Below are 19,744 nucleotides of genomic sequence, written 5' to 3'. Positions count from 1 at the left end.
GCGCTATTTACATAGGTTCTGGAGCCTAATGCGGTATCTAGCTTTCTAATATCTATGCGTAACAGTGTGAGGAAGGGGAAAAGGCAGAAAGGACACATTCACACAGCACTGGAAGCCATATTGCCCACTTACCCACGGCCCTGTCTCCCCGCGCAATCCAGGGTGTGGGGTCGGGGGGGGGAGGGGCGAGGGGGGGAGTCAGTACTGGATTCAAAGCCATTAGCACCATGATGACTACTCTTCATCATCACCATCACCACTAACATCATCACCATCATCATCATCATCCCGAAACAAAAATCACCATCGTACACCACCACCCTGATCTTCATCAATACTACCATCATCATCGATAATGCTCTGCATTATCTTTATCGTTAGCATTAGCATTCTGGTTAGCGCTCCACACCCCAGTGTGCCTCCTCTCCCGTGGAAGGGGCCCACACCCAGAGAGTGGTTAGGACTGGGACTGTACCATCTCCCTGCTCCTGCTGCTGCTGCTGCTCCTGCTGCTGCTGCTGCTGCTGCTGCCTCTGCCTTTTACGTTTGGCGTAATCGTGGTCCACCGGAGTGGCCGTGTACGGCGGTGAGGTCAGACCTTGCGCACTGGACGGGAGCGAGGTGGTGGTTGTGGTGGTGGTGGTGGTGGTGGTGCCGGTCACCGTCACCCCTGCTGCTGCAGCTGCCGCCGCCGATGAGGAGGACGCCAGGCCGGTGCCCATGGAGGAGCGGGAGTCGTCGTCGTTCAGGGAGAGGGTCTTGTCCCTGGAAGCAATGGAGACTGTAACAGTGAACTAGGGTGGAAGATAAACCAGAGACCTTCTTCCCCATTTATACAGCCTAACTACTTTTCATTAAAAACAAAGTGCCATACAAAAGACAAAACGACAACATTTTGTTAAATCCACTGCTTACATGTTTAGCTGCAGGGATTGTGTGTGTGTGAGTGTGAGAGAGAGAGAGAGAGAGAGAGAGAGAGAGAGAGAGAGAGAGAGAGAGAGAGAGAGAGAGAGAGAGAGAGAGAGAGAGAGAGAGAGAGAGAGAGAGAGAGAGAGAGAGAGAGACTCACTTCTCGCTGGTTTTGGGCATGCTCTTCTCTTCCCCTCGGGCAAACGGCCCCACGGCAGCCTCGGCCAGCGTGTTGAAGAACAGCTCAAAGTCCAGCTCCTCCTCCCCCTTCTGCTCATTGGCCCTCTCGTCCTCCAGCAGCTTCAGGATGGTGGCACTGAGCCGGAAGTGCAGCTGAGATGAGAGGAGCGGAAAGAGAAGAGAGGAGGACGAGAGGAACGAGGGAAAGAGACAGAGGAGAGGAGAGGACGAGAACGAGAGGAAAGAGACAGAGGAGGGAGGACGAGAGGAAAGAGGGAAAGAGACAGAGGAGAGAGGAGGACGAGAACGAGAGGAAAGAGGGATAGAGACAGAGGAGAGAGGAGGACGAGAACGAGAGGAAAGAAAGAGACAGAGGAGAGGGAGGACGAGAGGAAAGAGGGATAGAGACAAACAGGGGTAGAGCAATCACAGAGTGAAGATGTAGAGCTTGTTGGAAAAGTCCTTAAATACAGGAATTGTTATTATACAAGAGTTCTGAGTTGTTCTTGTCAGCTGTGCGAGGTGTGACTAATCAACTTGAACTTTATTAATTAAAGTGTGAAAAGCATCAAACATCACATCAATCATCATCATTAGAGTATTCCAAAAACAAATTGAGACCACAAGGAATAAAATCCCAATTTAATTATAAAGAATAAAACTTGTTATACACAAATTAACTCCTACATATACTTGTTTACCTCATCTATGACCCACTGCTCAACGTGTGTATGAGAAGACCAGTGCCTACCTCCAGGGCCTCCATGGCTAGGTCAGGGGGGTTGTGGTAGTGGATCTTACGGGGGTACCGGGCAGCCTCCTCGTGGAGGTAGTGGGCCGACTGACACAAGAAGTGGAGAGTACAATGAGTTGGGTCACCAACAGCACATCAGCACCTCTAACCCCATCATAATACTCTACACATAGCTAAGCCATGGAGAAAGTGTCAAGACTTACTGAAGAGGTGGGTTTCCAGGCTGGAGAGAGAACCCCTCACTTTCTGCCTACTTTCTGCCTCAACAATATTTTTGTTTGTTGAACCGAGAGCATGTGTCAGTTTGTTGAACCAAGAAGGTGGAATTACCTGGTCCAGTATATGGATGGAGGAATCCATTCAATAATATTCTAACAAGTCAAAATAGTCTACCACCGCTTATAAACAATAACTCTGACAAGACTGAGTTTACTATACGATTCAGCAGATTGCTGCCTTTTGGTGCAAGAGGTTTGGCTAGCGCCCCCTGCAGGTCACCTTTTTGTAGAGCAGCAGGTAGTTCTTGGGTGGCTGCTTGCGCTTCTCTGCGATTTTGCCCAGCATGTAGTGGATGAGCCACTCCTCCTCGTCGCTGTCCCCCTCGCAGCTGGACGCGCCCTGGAAACACTTGGCGGCCGTGTCCAGCATGGAGTCCCTTCTCTCCTCCATCTGAGCGTCCCCCAAAACAAATCAGACTTTTAACTCTCAAATGAGCACAGATATACCTAAATGGGTGGTGAACAATGCCTCTAAGTAACCTGAATCAATTACTGCTATAGCTAACAGTTATAATTTGCAAAAATATATATTCAACACACCAAACAAAAACAAATGATTGATCCGGATGATGTGGGTCACACAAGGTGAGCTTGCCAGAAATTCAGTTGCATGAATGAATGGACAAAACCACGAATACATGGAGCAACAAATGAAAACATGGCTAAATTAATTTGGACCCCACGGTATAAGCAGAGGTACACACACACACACACACCACACACACACACAAGAGTGCCCCCTGTTTGCATGGAGAGGAACACTCGACTTACCTGTTTGACCAGATCTGGGGGCAGCTCGGTCTTCCACTGCTTGAGCTGGCGTGAGGCGAAGGAGTGCAGGGCGTAGGACATGGTGCCGTACTCGATCCACAGCGCCAGGTTGGAGCTGTCGATCTCCAGCGCCCGCCTGAAGCAGGTGAGCACAGCCAGGGAGTGTTTCCAGATGGGCCCGTCGCTCTTCAGCTCGTTGGAGTTCAGCTTGTCCTGGATCCGACTCGCTCGCGCCAATGCCATGCCTGCCCACGAGTCAAACCTTCAAACAGAAAAAAAAATAAAAATAAAAATTCGAAGGAAATGATGAGGATTATGGATTTGTCATGTTTAATCCAGGAATATAATGCGATGCTTATGTAAAATGTTTTTGTATATATATATATCTATTTTTGTAATGTCTCCGTATGATGTTTGTGTGATATGTTGGACATCTATGAAAATGTCACTGCCAAAGGATGCAAAACAAATTTCTGTGAAAACTGACAGCAAAGTTGCATCATATCATATATCTGTCCACTCCCTATTGAGGAGGTATTGAATGTGAGTGAGTGTAAGTCCCTATTGAGGAGGTATTGTGAGTGAGTGTAAGTCCCTATTGAGGAGGTATTGAATGTGAGTGAGTGTAAGTCCCTATTGAGGAGGTATTGTGAGTGAGTGAGTGTAAGTGTCCCGTACCGGTTAGGACACACACAGATGTCGCGCATGTAAAACTTGATGGCTTTGGACTGCTCCTTGTTCTTGAAATGATAATCTGCTAGGAGGTAGTACATCTCATTCACCAGTGGGGGCGCTGGAGGCGAGCCCTCTGGAAGAGCAGGCACCTGCAGAGGTACACGACACCACCAGAGACCATGAAAAATGACCAGTATTCTTCAGGGTATCTGAAAGGACATCATTTACATACAGCACACAACAATAATGTGTTGACAAGTCACTGGAAACTGGAGTAGTAGATTACTAGAAAATAAGTCGCTGACCGGACTATCAGACTGGACATAATCAGAACGCTGTTTCAAGTGTGTCTCTCTACAGTCACATCCTCACTGGTTTCCTAGTTGAGACCATTTTAAACCTACCTTAGAGATGCCCCTCACCTTCACGCCACCGCCATCAATGTAGTCGGAGACGTCGTCCATGGTCAGGGTCGGCACGTCACTGAGCGGCTCGATGCCCGAGAGGCGACGCAGCAGGTTGGCCAGGTCGGCGGACACCGTGCTAGTTTTGTAGCTGTCAAACTCGGGCAGCGTCTTAGGCTTGAAGTAGTCAAACATGAAGAGGGCATTGCTCCACAGAAGTTCCACCTGTAAAACACAAATTTGATACCTTAAATCTGATTCAAACAAATCTTGATACCTTAATTGTTTGTAAAAAGTCAAAACAGCAGCAGGGAAACGTATCAGTCATTCTTAAAGTCAGGTAATGGTATTTAGCAGTGACTGGATCCTGTTAAAATCATGACTGATAACTTACATCTGCACTTGGATACATAAACACTGCAGAGTCACCCTACCACTGCAGATTTCAGTGATTCTTTTTTCCCCATGCTATTGTTTTTTAAAGCCAGCCACTTGTTTGAAAATAAAGTGTTTTTTTCCTGACTTTCTACAACATTGAGCAAGCTGGCAGCAAATGAATATCTATGAAGAGGCAAAAGGGCAATAATATGAGTACTCAACCATCAGAAAGACACCGCAACCCAACGGGGTGACGCTAATGTTATTATTTACTTTCCAAACAAACAAGGGGCAGCAACGGCATCAGCATCAGCAGCAGCAGCATCTTGGAGCATTATGTACAAGACTGCTTTTCCTCCACTGAGGTAATAGCTGCTAAATGAGCTGGGTGTCTTGGAACAACAGTGCTCTGGGAAGCGCACTCGCTTCTAATGACTTTAAGCCAAAGTGATGTATGCCCTGTTGAACCAAAAGAAACAGGCTGTTCCACCACAGAACCATAACACACGAATACAACAAAGCAGATTAGTATGCTATTCAAAATCGCTTTGGGAGAGAGAGAGACAGAGAGTGTGTGAGGAGTGGGAGCTTAAGTTATACAGCCTGCAATGTCTTTTGTTCAAATATGGACTCGGAGAACACAGTGTAACCAAAGCCAATGGGCTCTCTTGTCTGAAAGGTTTGGCACCCAATACAATTTTGTAAACTTTAGCTATCCTCACTGTCCTGTAGCTAACTGCTCAGTGCATGTACTCAAACAACTCTATTTTGTACGGAGTTTTGATTCTGGTAAACGGGGTAAACAAACAAGGTGACCTGGACCGAACCAGGAACAATTCCACCAGATCAACAAAGTGCTTTGGGAGCCTGGGAGGGAGGAGGGGGGCAATCTGAGTGGCTTTTGTGCTCAAATAACCTTCAACAAGCACCTTTAAAACATGAAGGTCATTATGCAGGTTATAATACATAGAAAAAATTGTGTTAGGCAGTACCATGCTGCAGAGCCAAAGAGTCCTAGCATTTCCACTTACTTTCTATATAATCTCATTATCTTGCAAAGCAAATCTGACTGACTACCGTTTTTTCCTGTGTGCAAAAAGTATTATGTGCTTTACAAAAGCTAGGGAGCTCATCTAGTACTGTTTAATTATATTACAATCTGTGTGTCTGTGTTTGTGTGTGTGTGTGTGTGTGTGTGTCCTCCAGGTTCACATCTCATGTGTTTAAAGGGACACCAGGCAACATTTTCGTGTTAATTAATCATCTTCGTAGGTCGGTATATGGTTAAATGACTCATTACGGGGCGAATGAAGGCTCTCTCGCCCGCCCCTACTGCCTGTAGGAAGAATATCCCACTTGCAAGTTCGGTGTATCCTACCCGCCGACCGAAGCAGGATCAGTTTACAGCACAGAGGCAGGCTAACGAAACGCTAGAGATTGTTGCAAACGTGTGTATAATGGCAGAGCCGGCGAAGAAGCAGCGAAAACCCTTGAAGGAAGATGCAAAGAAAAAGAAAAGAGCTTCAGACCGAGCGAGGGCTCGCGCACAAATCAACACGTACAGGTGCGAGGGGGAGTTTCGTAGAGAAAAAGCATCAGGCATGCCTGGGGTCCCTTTAAATGCAACATAAACACTCAGCCCTTTGTAGCACACTCAGGTCGACAGCCTGTAGGAGCAGTTCTTGAGCCACAAAGATTAACGGCACTTGTTTTTGCAGTGCCCTACATTTGGAACCCTTAGTACAGGTGTGTATTAAGTCCCCAAATCATGATCTGGTTTAAGAGTGCCTTCAGTGGGCTCTTCACTACTTAACAAATACCTGTGAGTGGGCCTACAAACATCCAGGCTACACTGTCAGACACAGAAAGGACAAAGCCCTGATGAAATGCTATTGATCGACTGTGCTTTGTTGGCTACATATCTTTGAACAAACACTTACCAGCGTTACCAAAATATACAAACCAGAAATATACAACCGATAGAGCGTGTTGACCGCTATAATTTCAACAGGAATCTTTTTCATGAGCTTGCTTGTTTTATTTGGCATGGATGAGTGCTGTTTGCTTCCCGCTGTGTAACAGACTGGCCTGGCCTGAGCAGTAAAACAAACAAATTAGGGGGTGCCGTGTGAGGTAGAAGACTGGCAAACACTCCAGGCGACATGAGGGTCTGTTTGGTCCCCATGGAGAAGAATTGGTCATGAAACATGGCCAGCGTTTGATCTTGTGGTAAACACTTCTCCAAACATGAAGTCAGGCATTCTGTCTGATTCATTCTATGGCTGTGCTGTACCCATCCAGAGTTCGCACACTCACACACACAAACACACACACGTAAGGGAGCCAAGTTCCCCTAGACGAGACTGCCAAAGCAAACCACACACACACAGACAGACACACACAGAACGAGAGAGAGCGAGGGAAATGTTTCCGAAAAGCAGAGCAGCTCTTGGTCAGAGCTGTTGGGAAGGGTCAGGGTTTTCCACGGCAACTCTCCCGCTAGCAGAGGGCCCACAGTAAATATTTGGATGCTGGGAATGCCAGATAATTAATCCAATTCCGGACGTAATTAAAGTGAATCAATCTCCTGACTGCATGCAAATTCCTTATTTGTTTTTGCAGACAAACCCTGGGTCACACGAGGCCAAATATTTAATTAACTCAACGTCTGCACTCATTGACTGACAAACCAGTGAGATGGGGTGCCCACTATGCAATTAAAGCATACAGAAGCTGTTCCCAGTAGTATTGGCACTACGTGCCGTAGCGTGGTGAACTACAGCACTTCTGCCATTGCAAAATAATGGGGCAACTCACGTACGATGTGTGAGTGTGTGGGAGGGGGGCGTCACTATTACTACAGCTTTACGCATGTCAGATAACCATGAAAGGGTTATATAACGCAGATTTTCTGTACACTGTAGTGAAGTATGAGTGATCTAGCAAAGTGCCAGCTCACCAGAGAGAACTGACCACAAAGAGAGTCTGTCAAACTGCTTTTGAGTCCCACTAAAAAAAAAAAACACAGATTTATAATGGCCTGTGAGACTGAAAAGACGCCCCTTTTTTTGGCATGTGGCAGTTGTGAAGTGGCTCAGCAGTGCTGATCAAGTGCAGGTGTTGCCCATACTGAGCCAGTGCTGTACGGCAGGGTCTCCTCTGACTGCTGCACCCTGCCAGGATTTCTGCTACCAGAGTTTCACAGTTTCTGCTGAGAATGAGGTATTGTACTGACTTGGGAAGTCTATTAAGTTCTTCCCTTTTCAACTCTACAAAACGGTTTGTTTAAAGGGAGTAGAATAATATAATACACAATATATTTCCATGATCGTGTGACGGGCTAAAGCATGTCTTTAATGACTAATGTTATCCACGTGGTGGAGTCAGGCTAATCATGAGACCAGTGCTGGTGCAATCAGGTGCAAATCAACCCTGAGTTCACATATGGCATATACCAGAGCCTCTGTCTTCATACAGTATTCCTTGTACATGGTCCCTAATAAATAAAATAAAAATAAATATATTTATAAATATAAATATATTGTTTTCCTCTCTCAATCATTTCTCTTATTATTATTTATCTTTACCAGTTAGCTAGTCAAACTAGTTGGACTTGGTAGACTTCTCTGCACGAGAATGACGGAAAAGACTGTGGAGGGGGAGAAAAGAAAAACATCATCTATGCCAATCTACCATATAAGACATCATATATGCCCCATATAAAACATCATCTATGCCAATCTACCATATAAGACATCATCTATGCCAATCTACCATATAAGACATCATCTATGCCAATCTACCATATAAGACATCATATATGCCAATCTACCATATAAAACATAATCTATGCCAATCTACCATATAAGACATCATATATGCCATCATATATGCCAATCTACCATATAAGACATCATATATGCCAATCTACCATATTTGCACACTCAGTAAAGCAACGTTCAAAAACATTTGTAAGCTGTCACGCAGCATGAGCTGTTCGAACGTGCCGCATGAGAGCAGCAATCGCGACAGCTGCTGAGAAGTGCAGCGTGAGCTACCACGTGGTGTCGTGGGCGCCAGGGTCTCACCTGTGGTGCCGAGTGCTCCTCCAGGTAGCGGGGCTTGCTCTTCTTGCTGGGGTAGGCGTACAGACAGTAGAAGCATTGCTCCAGGGCCATCTCCAGCTCCTCCTTATAGGGGTGGGCCTCATTAGCCCTTAGGACCTTCACCTCCTTCTCCAGGACACACACCTGCCACACACAAGACAAGAAAAACTCTCACAATTCACTTTGGGTTTATTAAGACGTAAGCCTACTTAGTAAAATTAATATTTATAATATACAAAAATATACGTAACCTGGGTGTCGTAATTGATGACTGACTTAACTTCTCAATTAGCAGTCAATTAGCATCAATTGCAAAATCATGTTGGTTTATCCTTTACAACATTAGGAAGATCAGACCTTATCTGACAAGATTCCACACAACTTCTTGTACAGGCCATGGTTATCTCCAAGCTGGACTATTGTAATATACTGTTAGCCAGCCTACCTGCTTGTGCAGTAAGATCGTTACAACCGATTCAGAATGCTGCAGCAAGCCTGGTCTTCAATCAGCCAAAGAGGACACATGTAACTCCATTCCTAGTTACTGTCCACTGGCTCCCTATAGTGGCCAGAATTAAATTTAAATCTCTCACTTTGGCACTAACTGGATCTGCTCCCTCCTATCTCAGTTCAATTATCAAGATGTACATTTCCAACCGCCCACTGAGGTCTTCTGTTCTGTTGACCAGCCAAAAACGCTAGGTCAAATTTAAGACTCTTTTCTTCAGAGGTTCCATTTTGGTGAAATGAGTTGCCCAGTGTTTTCCCCTCCTGTGATAGTTTTGGGTCTTTCAAGGGGGGCCTAAAGGCATATCTGTTCAACATGCACTTAGTTTATTAAGCTATTCTTATGTGTTATGGTTTGTATAGTATAGTATTTGGTTATTTTCATTAGGCTATTGATTGAATTTACATTGTTGTTTATTATTGCTATTCTCCTTAATGTAGTCTTACCAACTTTTTAAATTGTTTACTGTTAAATTGAACTATTATATTGTTGTTATTTGTATGTCGCTTTGCTCAAAAGCGTATGCCATAACCATAACATGACAACATATTACCTACAAACGTAAATTACAAAAAAATAGCCTCCACTTGCATGGCTTAAACACAGGAGACAGTGAAAGTGGGGTGCCTAGTAACTGTACACTACAAGTGAAACGCTTCTAATCACTCCAGGTATTCACTACTTTACATAAAAAGCTCAGTGATGATTGTGACAGTGATGTGCTGGGAAGCCGTTCTGTTCTGTGAGTGAATGAGTAAACTGAGTGAATGATCTCACGTAGAACTTGAGCAGAGCCCCGTTGGAGTTGCAGCACCAGGAGCGGCGGCCCAGGTACTCATGGGCCGTGTTGAGCAACATCAGCGAGGATGGCAGCATGGGAGTCTCCACTTCTGCAGGGGTCAAAGGTCAGCGAGGACAGGACAGAGAGACAACACAGAACACAACAATGAAGAAATTGTCTCCAAACATGACTGCGGTCTCTTCTATGATACACTCATCAATTTTGAACAGCTTCATCATGTAAGACCTTGGCTGAACTGAATCTGTAACAGCTGCAAATCAGCATGGATTCAATGCACACACACACACACACACACACACACACACACACACACAGGCCTAAACTCATCAGCTGACAGTGGACTGATTACAAGGAGACTGGAAAGTGTCCCAGTGAGTCCCAGGCCTCACCGTCCTCGTCCTCCACAGACATGCGGCGGTGCATGGTGCAGTGGAAGGCCACCTCCTCATGCTTGATGATGTGGTGGAGCAGGATCCAGGGCAGCACAGAGGAGAAGTGGGGCTCCTTGGGGTCGTCAGGCAGCGCCATGCTGCAGTCGATCAACTACGGAAGATTAAGGAAGATTAAGCGCTTTTTGTCCAAAGGAACTTCTTGGAAAAAATATTGGAATAAATATTAAAATTACAAACGTGCTTGGAAAAAAAACCTTCTGAACAAATAGAACATTAAAATCCCAAATGTGGCTGTGAAGGCTAAGACTGACCTGGATGAGGTTGTTGGCCAGCCGGGCCATGTTGGCGGAGCGAGGCAGGTTGCTGAGGATCTGTGGCTCCTCGGTCAGGCAGCTCTCGATACCCCCCAGCAGCTTGGTGATGGTGCTCACCCACTCCTCCTTACTGGAGGGGCAGTTGGGTAGCACGTCGTTGAGCTGCTGCACAGCTTCGTTCAGTGCCACTTCGGAACATTCCAGACACTGCTTGTAGTCCTTCTGCTTTAGCAGGGAATTCTGGGTGAAAAAAAAGTGACATGGTGAAGGAGAAGGGTAAAGGCTGAGAAACCATACTTTCATCTACAAAGGCCTCATTTTTCTAATGATTACTGATATGACTCTATAATAAATCTCAACAACAGTTAACATTCCAGTCCCTCCCATGCCAAACCATAACCGTGCTGCATTGCATGTCTAAAATGGAATACTTAAAAGCAGTTCTACGGACCCTTTCAACAATAAAAACAAAAACAATGCTTGAACGTTCTATTTGGTTCCCAATCTACTTCCTCTGCATAAAGATAACATGGAATGTTAAAACGGAAGCCAACTATGATGCTGATGTGGGGCCAACTCTGATGCTGATAATGGAACTCTCTTGAAAGGGTCTACAGGCCCACCTGTAGCAGCAGCAGCTGGGTGGGCCTCTCTGGCGCGGAGCTGATGAAGTCCAGGGGCTGGACGCGGCCCGCGCCCGGCCCGCCACTCAGCGTGGGCTGCAGCAGCCGCACCACCGCCGCATAGTCACTGGACTCGTACAGCCGCTGGATCTCCTCCAGGGACTGGCAGCGCTCCAGGCTCTTCAGCTTCTTATCAATCTGAACCCCACAACCACAGAGATAGAGAGAGAGATCGAGAGAGAAAGAAAGAAAGAAAGAAAGAAAGAAAGAAAGAAAGAAAGAAAAAGATAGGCAGGGGTGAAGCTTTGTTTTTTATCGTGCTGCCACTAAAAGTTTTTAACTAAGAGTTTTCTTTTAAAACCTTTTTAAATAACAACAATCCTTCACTGGCATTGGGAACTTTGCTTTTAAGTACACACAACAGGACTGACCGAACTCTTAAACCTCTACACCAAGCCAAGAGTTTCCATCCATCACAAACTACTGTAATGACGCTTTCCTAATTCAATGTACTGTTCCCAGCTGGCAAAACCAATAATGACAGTCATGTGCCAACTCTCTAAATGCAAGTCAACTCAATGGAATGCCTGTGGAAGGACTGACCTCCTCCAACGAGATGGTGGCGTCCGCTCGCAGGTTAGGCAGAACGATGGTGAAGTTCTCCTCCTCGCTGCCGCTCTGGCGTTTGCTATTCAGGATACCTGTGCAGACGTCATAGCTGTCCAAGGCCTCGTCCATCTCGCCCTGACAGAGCACATAGAGACAATAGATCAGGAACATATAGAGCACCCCCACACACACACACACACACACACACACACACACACTAGATACAAATACACATGCACATTCTTACACCCACGCACGCACGCACGCACGCACACAACATTAAGTCTCTCTAAAGTCTCTCTAAAATACTTCACTGGGCTTTAGAGCGCATGTGCTTGCTGTTTCAATGACTGGCTGCTGACAAGTCCCAATTGACCCTCACAGTTTCTCATCAGAGCTGTGACAGGCCCTCACCTGCAGAGTCAGGAAGCGGGCCTTGTACCAGTAGACCCGCACCACATAACCCCACCAGTCGTCCCCGAACACGTCCCTCTGGGAGGAGGCCAGGGCCATGAGCAGCAGGTCCGACTGCTGGTGCGGCCCGGGGAAGTCTGGCTCAGTATCGTCACTGGACTGGCCCTGGATGTGCTTCCTTGGGGACACTGGAAACGTGAGGTAAAGAGAGTTGAGTGGCATTCTGAGCTGCAACCTCAATGACTGTAAGAGATTGGATGGTTTTTAAAAGGGCAGCAACATCTGTTGAATGTGAGGTGATCTTAGCAAATGTGGGTCGGCTCTGGGAAGAATTGGAGGGGGTTTCTGTTTAATACTCATGCTCTGGCTCCAAAAAGCACAGTGTGCAGAATTTTGCACAATAGTCCATCTATGATGTTTTGATCCAAATCCAAATTGAATGCAGATTTTAGCGCTGAACTATGGATTGAACTATGGATGGACCCAAGTACATTTTGTCAGACAGGGTTTGTACATGTTAGAACTTACCCAACTTGCCCTTGGCCTGGGACCACTTCTCCAGCTGCAGCTCCATACATGCCAAGCTCATCATCATCATCTCCTATGGAAACCAAACAAGCACACCAACGAACACGTGGAATTCAGTACAGTGTTTAATGACACTAAAAAGTAGGAGTGTCACGATTCTCCAAATCCTCGATTCGATGCAATTTTCGATTTTAAAGTCACAATTCGATTCACGATCTTTTTTTTAATATTACTATTAATGCATTACTTATGTTATTTACTCTTTTTGGCCTTTTCCTTTTCTGTTTCGCGGGGCTTTTATTTTGAAACCGCTTTTTATTTTGAAATCGCTCCAACCGCGAGTTTGTAATGTAAACAGAACCAACATTAGGCTAAAACAGAGACGTGAACATAGTGAAATGAAACAACACAGAATGATAATTTGATCGTTTCAGCACACTCCGAAGAGACCCAAGGTTAGTGTTGAAAAAAAGTGGGTGGAAAATAAAAAAGAAAGATTTGCATAAGACAAGTCAAATTAGTGTCTTTAAAAAGAAGGGATCATGGAGAGTGAAAGAAATATAAAAAAAAAATCTTTGTATATTCCCACAAGGTGTTCTGAAAATGAGAACCAAAATTATTTTTCAGACTTGTGAGGTCTGCTGTTCAGACCCTGAAGGAATGTACGTTCTGTTCATTGCTTTTTGTGAGAGTGTTTCTACTTATCTCAATAAGGGAAATAAATTAAGAGCCTATGTTGAGTACAAATATGTCTTCTGAAGGCCTAAACAGAGCCCAGCCAAAAACTCCAATACAATTTTGATCAACTTTGAGGTAGAGCTATGACCATGCAGGATCATCCAGACCAAATGTGACGATTTTGTTACCTACTATTCCTATTTATGTACCAGCATGCAAAATTTGAGCCTCCTACATTGTTTAGTGTGAACTGGCTTGTGAACTTAAAAAAAAAAAAAAAAAAAAAAAAAAAAGAGGCTGAACAAAATCTACACCCCCCCTCCCTGTAAAACTGGCTGTATCTTGGAAAGTATTGATCTTACATAAAAGTCATTTTACAGTGTGTCTCCTGGATAACATAGGTACACCTGGTAATTTTTACAGATTTTTTTGAGACCTAAGTGCGTGGGCCCTGGTTGAATTGACGTGGAATGACCCATGTGTAAAACCAGAGCTTTTGTCTGGTAGAGATCACCGTTGCCATGGACATGTTTACTCCCATCTTTACCAATGTTGGTTTGCTCTGTCGAACAAGATGGCTACCAAGGCAATCAGGAGCAATGCGTGGCCATCCGATGAAAACAGTTTTTCTCACTTTGAAAGTTGAATTGTAAAACGGTAGGAAGTTAGTCATCTTGTTGTCTTACATTCAAAAGGATCATTATCATTAGGTTGGAAAATGTATCATTCGCAATGGCTAATGGGATGAGTAGTTCCTTTGCTCAAAAATTATAATATATACACAGTCTTGTACCTTTTTTTGACGAAACAAAATGTTGTATGATCACGATTTACGTCATAGCTGGTCAGCCTAAGGCAAGGCCTAAAACACTTTAAATACAGAGTTTTCCAGATGACAAATGGGGAGATGCATAGGAAACCTACATGTGCTGACTGTTGAGCTCTGTAGCACATGGAATTTAACATCTTCCCTGTGCATAACTGAAATGAACATTTGAACTCTACATTTGGAGTGCGTACCCTGAGGTGCTGGTCACTGCTCTCATTGTGCAGCGGGTTGGGCAGGCCGATGCTGTGCTTCCTCCAGCAGTGGTAGACGTCCAGCACCACGGCGCTCAGGCCCGGGGGCCACGGCTCCACAAACCTCTGACCCACCGCCTTCAGGTAGCGCATCATCAGCTCCAGAATCCCGCCATTGCTCATGTTGCTGAGCAGGAAGTTGTGGACATCCTGGCGCTCTGAGGAGACAGGGGGAAAACACAATTCCAGAATTTCCCATATAAACATAATAAACAACTATTGAAATACAGGCCCAGGGTAATATATAACTCTTCCATATTGTTCCACTATACCATGTTCCATATAGCTGAAGAATGTAGTCAGTGCTATCTGACTTACCCTGTTCCATAGAGCCGATGTACTCAGTGGGGGCTTCACTGGCTCCAGGCTCTTTGTTTGCTTTGGCATCACACTGGGTGTCCATGTTGCTCAGGCTTTCATCGTCATCCTCCGGATCAAATTTCCTCAGACTGCCAGGAGGAGAAGTGACGAGTGAGCGCAGGTCATAAAGACATAAATAACACAAAACCCCTAATCATACATGTCAGTGCTACAGAAAACGCAGGTGTACCACTGGGCTGGACTTTGGGTTCTTGGATCTAAAGACACTCGAAAGACGACGTTTTACGGTTCTTAAGTAATAGATGGTGTCATTAGAGCTGTTCCAAACGATTATTTATAAACAATTAATCTAACGATTATTTTTTCGATTAGTCGACTAATCTAACGATTATTTTTTCGATTAATATGATTAATTTGTCCATTAGCAATTATTTTTCCATTCCCAAATATCAGAAAGTTTCTCATTAACATTTCATTCATTTTTTTGCATTAACCTTTTTATGTTTCATGTGTGAGGTGAGGATGGCTAGTTATTTTAGGGTGCAGCATCAGCATGGCCTATCAGACAGAAAAGTCTGACATGAGATATGTGCGACACCAGGTTTGTATGTTAACATTTTTGCACAAAGGTGAATAGATTTGTAGCACCAGCCACAAAATCTGTAGCATCATTATAAAACCTAAAAATCTCTAAAAACAATCACAAGTAGGGCAGTTCATCAATTGCAACTGGACTTATAAAAGGTCATGCACACCTGTAGGCTACATTGTATTTGGGAAAGGCAGTATCAGCATGATGTATTATTATTATTATTATTATTTTAAAACAAAACAATAAAACAATCCCTGACAGTTCCATGCAGTTTTCAACACCTATCAGAAAGAGAGGTCATGCCATGGGTTTTTGTCAACGTTTCTTACAACATGCAAGATTTTATTCATGTTTAGGCTAATTCATATAGTCTTTTGATTAGATTAGAGTATATTTGACTTTATTGTCATTGCACAAGTGAAATACCAGTAGCCTAAAACAAAATGCAGCTTTAGCCTACATCTAACCAGTGGTGCAAATGATTAGGTTAATGTCCAAAAGGGCATCCATGAAGTGCGTCATTGCGCGATTGTTTGGATAGCCTACTATGTACACACACACACGTGGGCATGCTTTTTAATCGCGTAGACTATTACGACCAAGTTGGAATCACAGCACATCGATTCTCCTCTCATGTATGCTACCCACAGGCGCACAAACAAATAAGCGTCTCATTCTCACGCATGCATAGCCATAGGCAAAACTGTATCGTACTGGTGTTGGTGTTGGACGTTGGTAGCCTTATGATTAACCTATGATTAGGCCCAATTCACACCAAAGATTCGCGATAAGATGAGCTGCAACATTCTATAAACCAGCAACTTGCTGCAACATTCTAAAACCTTGCAACTGTGACTAGACATGGTAAATGTTTCGCGACGGCTTGCAACAACGTGCAACATCTAATTCACACACGCTGCAACTTTTTTCTGCAAGGTTGTGTCTCATTGTGAATCTTTAGTGTGAATTGGGCCTTTATCATCCATTGCACAGAATGTTTTTTTGTAGCACATGCAACAAATATGTTTAACTACAACCCTGGATACATCTCTCAAAGTGCGCTCTAGAATGTTTGGCTTAAATCGGGATGTAATAGATCACGGGTGCGTTGATAAATCTACGTTGCAAATAGTCGACGCAAATTATTCACGTCAACGAATTTATGTAATGGATTACGTTGAATACGTCGACTAATCGTCCCAGCTCTAGGTGTCATTGCCTTCAGATATCAGACTCCCTGAAAATAAGCAAGCAAGCAAACAAACAAACATACAAACAAATAAATAAAAGGACCAAACCTTGATGGAAGAAATTTGATCAACAGCTCCTGAAAATCTATCTTTTCTTCCTTTTTGCATTTGGTGTTCCGAACTCGAGCTGATCGTCGCTTGGCGGTCTCTCCACTGTCCTCTACGACCCGCTTCCTCTTGGGGGCTTTCTTTGCCTTATCTCCCAGCACAGGATCTACCCCTGAGGAGAAGAAAAACAACATACTCGATGGCAGTACGTCATTTCATGGAGATCACCTTGACTCTGGTTGAGGCAAAAAATACAGTAATCTTCTTATTAATGCCCAGAGACAGAGACAGAGAATGGAGAAAGACAGATAAATATGTGTGTGTGTGCGCGTGTGTGTGTGTGTGTGTGTGTGTATATGTGTGTGTGTGTGTGTGTGTGTGTGTGTGCGCGTGACCTACTGACCTACTGGAGCAGTGGTGTTGATCTCCACCGTATTCTGGCTGTGGGGGATGAGGGCAGGGTTGGTGGGCTGAAGAGGAGGGGGAGGAGGGAGCTCTGTCTGTGCCTGTGCCTGTGCCTGTGCCTGTACCAGACCCTCAGCCTGCATCATCTGTATCTGTGTCTGTATCTGTGTCTGTGCCTCTCCAGGGGCCGTAGGTCCCGGAGTGACCAACTGCTCGGCCATGGAGGGCTGCGAGGAGCTGGGGCTGCAGCTGCCCTGCTGGGAGAGGGCCTGTGGCTCACTGACCGGGGTGGGTGGTTGCACAGGAGCCTGGCATGGAGGCAGCGGTGGAGGCAGCGGTGGAGGCAGCGGTGGAGGCAGCGGTGGCGTACGCTGGAGGCAGCGCTCCAGGTCCTGGTACTCTGACAGATTGATGCGGCGGCCAAGGCTCGGACGCGGTGGATCGCATGTGGTCTGGTGCCGGTACATGGCCACCAGACTCTCTCCGACACTCTTCCACCTGGACAACGAGATGAACAAAGAGACCGTCACATCCGCGGCACTCCACGTGAAACAGCATTTTACATCTACTTAGTCTGACTGATTTAAAAAAATAAAATAAATAATAATTCATGGGTTTAACTACATCCTAGAGATAATGTTAATCAGCAGGGCAGTAGTACTGCATGATCTACACTCGTCAACTGAGGTACTGATGGCACCTTCATTTTAACAGCCAATTGCATTCTGGACTATTTGCCAACTATCAAAAACAAAATCTCAGAATTTTAACACTGTGTGGAGGATAAGAGAGCAGAGTGGTTTCTCACGTGAAGTATTTGATGGGCTGCACTAGGATCAGGTCAGGCTTGGGCTCACGGACGTTCAGAGCCTGTCGCCGCCTCCTCAACTCCAGCGCCTCCTCCACGATGGATTGCACCTCCTCCTCATCCACGTCCACGTAATGCACAGACATGTGGCTACAGGAAAAACACAATGGTACGTGTTAAGACTTATTAAATGTGCACTGGGAAAGAATCTCGGACTGCGTCTTTAATTAAGTGTATGTATGTATCATTACTATGGGGTAGTCTAAAAGATGCTTTACAGAAATTACAGCCTAAACCTTCCTAATAACATACTGGTGAGGCAAAAGGCATTTTAAAACAAATTTGGTGTCACTTCCACATAAAACAACAATAAAACAGCAAGACCCACCATTTGGAGAACATTTTCATCGAGTCCCTTTTTAGACAGGGCTGCTCCTGAAAGATTTTCTCCTTTAGCACTAAGCCCTTAGTGTAGCAGTGATCCTTCTCCAGGGCTTTGCAGATGTGGTACAGGCAGCCTTGGCATGGCAAGAAATGTGACAAATATACATGCTCTCTCTTACATTTGCCATCTCATATTATAGTTCCTGAGACACATATGCAGTTATCGCTTCTGAAAAACTCAAGCAATCAACCAAAACACAAGGGTTAATTTATACAAGATTATTAGATTTTTATGTTGGTAGTAGAGCTAGCAGCCAGGCTCTATGACCATTTAATAACAATAATTAATAATCACTCCTCGAGCTACACTTACAACAAGAGGAGATTACGCTACTAAACCCTGTTTTTTCCAAACACCAATACTGGATATTACTCCAGAGCGCGTGCCCATATACAACGACTGCCCTGTGTGGGTGAACAGTTCACCAACAGAGAAGTGGGTCATTTTCATGTAACGTCACTCACAGCTGTAGTCGCTGATTGTGTAGAGCACAGTGATGAGGTTGTCCAGGCAAGGCCAGTGGTCAGGGTTACAATGGAGCCCCTCTTCGAAGGCGTGGCGGGCCAGGGGAATACGCACCAGGCGCAAGGCCACCTGGCCAATCTTATACCACATGTTCACATCAGTGGAGTCTAGCATCACAGCCTGCAGGAGCAGAAAAGTGAAGAAAGGAGCTAGCTGAATTGCAGAAGTTTGTGTTTCAGCAAGAGACAAAGTAAATATGGGGTATGTCCATTCCAGAGAATTCACAGAAAATGGGACAGTTAGCTTATATTTGTGATGACAGCATTTCAGGACTGTGAAATACCGAGAGCCACCTAGTCTTAAGTAAAAGTTACATCATGACCTCCAACATATCCTCATCACCTCCAGGTAGAAGTCCATGGCCGTCTCTAGGTCATCTCTCTGCACAGCCAGGCTGGCCAGGTTCTTGTAGGTGGAGTACTTCAGCATTAGCCCGGGGTGCTTAAGCCCCACCTTCTCATTCTCGGAGGGCTGTGCCTGCCAACACAAAACAGACGATACAGAGGCCAGGGCTTTAGAGATTCTGTGTGGTGCAACATCATTCACCCCTCTTCTGCTTTGTGATACCGTCCTTACCTCTTTGAGAAGAGGAGTTTTGAGGAGCTCATGGTACGCCTTGGCAGACTCTTCAAACTTGTCATGCTTCTGCAGGTCCAAGGCTTTGTGATACAGTGCAAAGGCCTCAGCTTCCTGTAAATTAAAAATGGTTTAGAAACATTTGCAGTGTAGATTATGATACATCAAAGCATAAGATAAAACCATGTCAAGATGATAAGAGTATAATTCAAAAGTAACACCTCCGTGATTTGATTTTACCTGTGCCTCCTTGGTCCGGCTTTTGGTTGACTTGAGGGCATCCCCACACTCATCTGCGGCAGCAGAGGCTGCATTGAGAGCAGCTATCCGGATCTGCACAAAAGACATTCCCATATTCAAGGTCTTTATCT

General features: G+C 45.0%; 1 protein-coding gene across 1 annotated transcript in view; it reads right to left on the bottom strand.

Moving 5' to 3' along the window:
* The window catches only part of cabin1 (calcineurin binding protein 1), a 77,603-nt gene that overhangs the window by 56,915 nt on the left and 944 nt on the right, over nt 1-19,744 (bottom strand). Inside the window, 25 exon segments of the mRNA XM_042099859.1 lie at nt 476-765; nt 1,070-1,242; nt 1,841-1,930; nt 2,342-2,512; nt 2,893-3,154; nt 3,571-3,716; nt 3,972-4,196; nt 8,438-8,599; nt 9,741-9,853; nt 10,155-10,308; nt 10,469-10,711; nt 11,095-11,292; nt 11,698-11,838; nt 12,118-12,305; nt 12,646-12,718; nt 14,344-14,561; nt 14,722-14,852; nt 16,615-16,786; nt 17,018-17,517; nt 17,828-17,977; nt 18,216-18,345; nt 18,737-18,917; nt 19,140-19,274; nt 19,374-19,487; nt 19,614-19,706. Of these exon segments, the coding sequence (XP_041955793.1) occupies nt 476-765; nt 1,070-1,242; nt 1,841-1,930; nt 2,342-2,512; nt 2,893-3,154; nt 3,571-3,716; nt 3,972-4,196; nt 8,438-8,599; nt 9,741-9,853; nt 10,155-10,308; nt 10,469-10,711; nt 11,095-11,292; nt 11,698-11,838; nt 12,118-12,305; nt 12,646-12,718; nt 14,344-14,561; nt 14,722-14,852; nt 16,615-16,786; nt 17,018-17,517; nt 17,828-17,977; nt 18,216-18,345; nt 18,737-18,917; nt 19,140-19,274; nt 19,374-19,487; nt 19,614-19,706 (4,453 nt within the window).

Source organism: Alosa sapidissima, chromosome 8 (genome assembly GCF_018492685.1).
Source record: "Alosa sapidissima isolate fAloSap1 chromosome 8, fAloSap1.pri, whole genome shotgun sequence".
NCBI classification, from domain to species: Eukaryota; Metazoa; Chordata; class Actinopteri; order Clupeiformes; family Clupeidae; genus Alosa; species Alosa sapidissima.
Note: the sequence above shows the minus strand (reverse complement) of the source record. Positions and strands in the feature narration are given on the sequence as shown.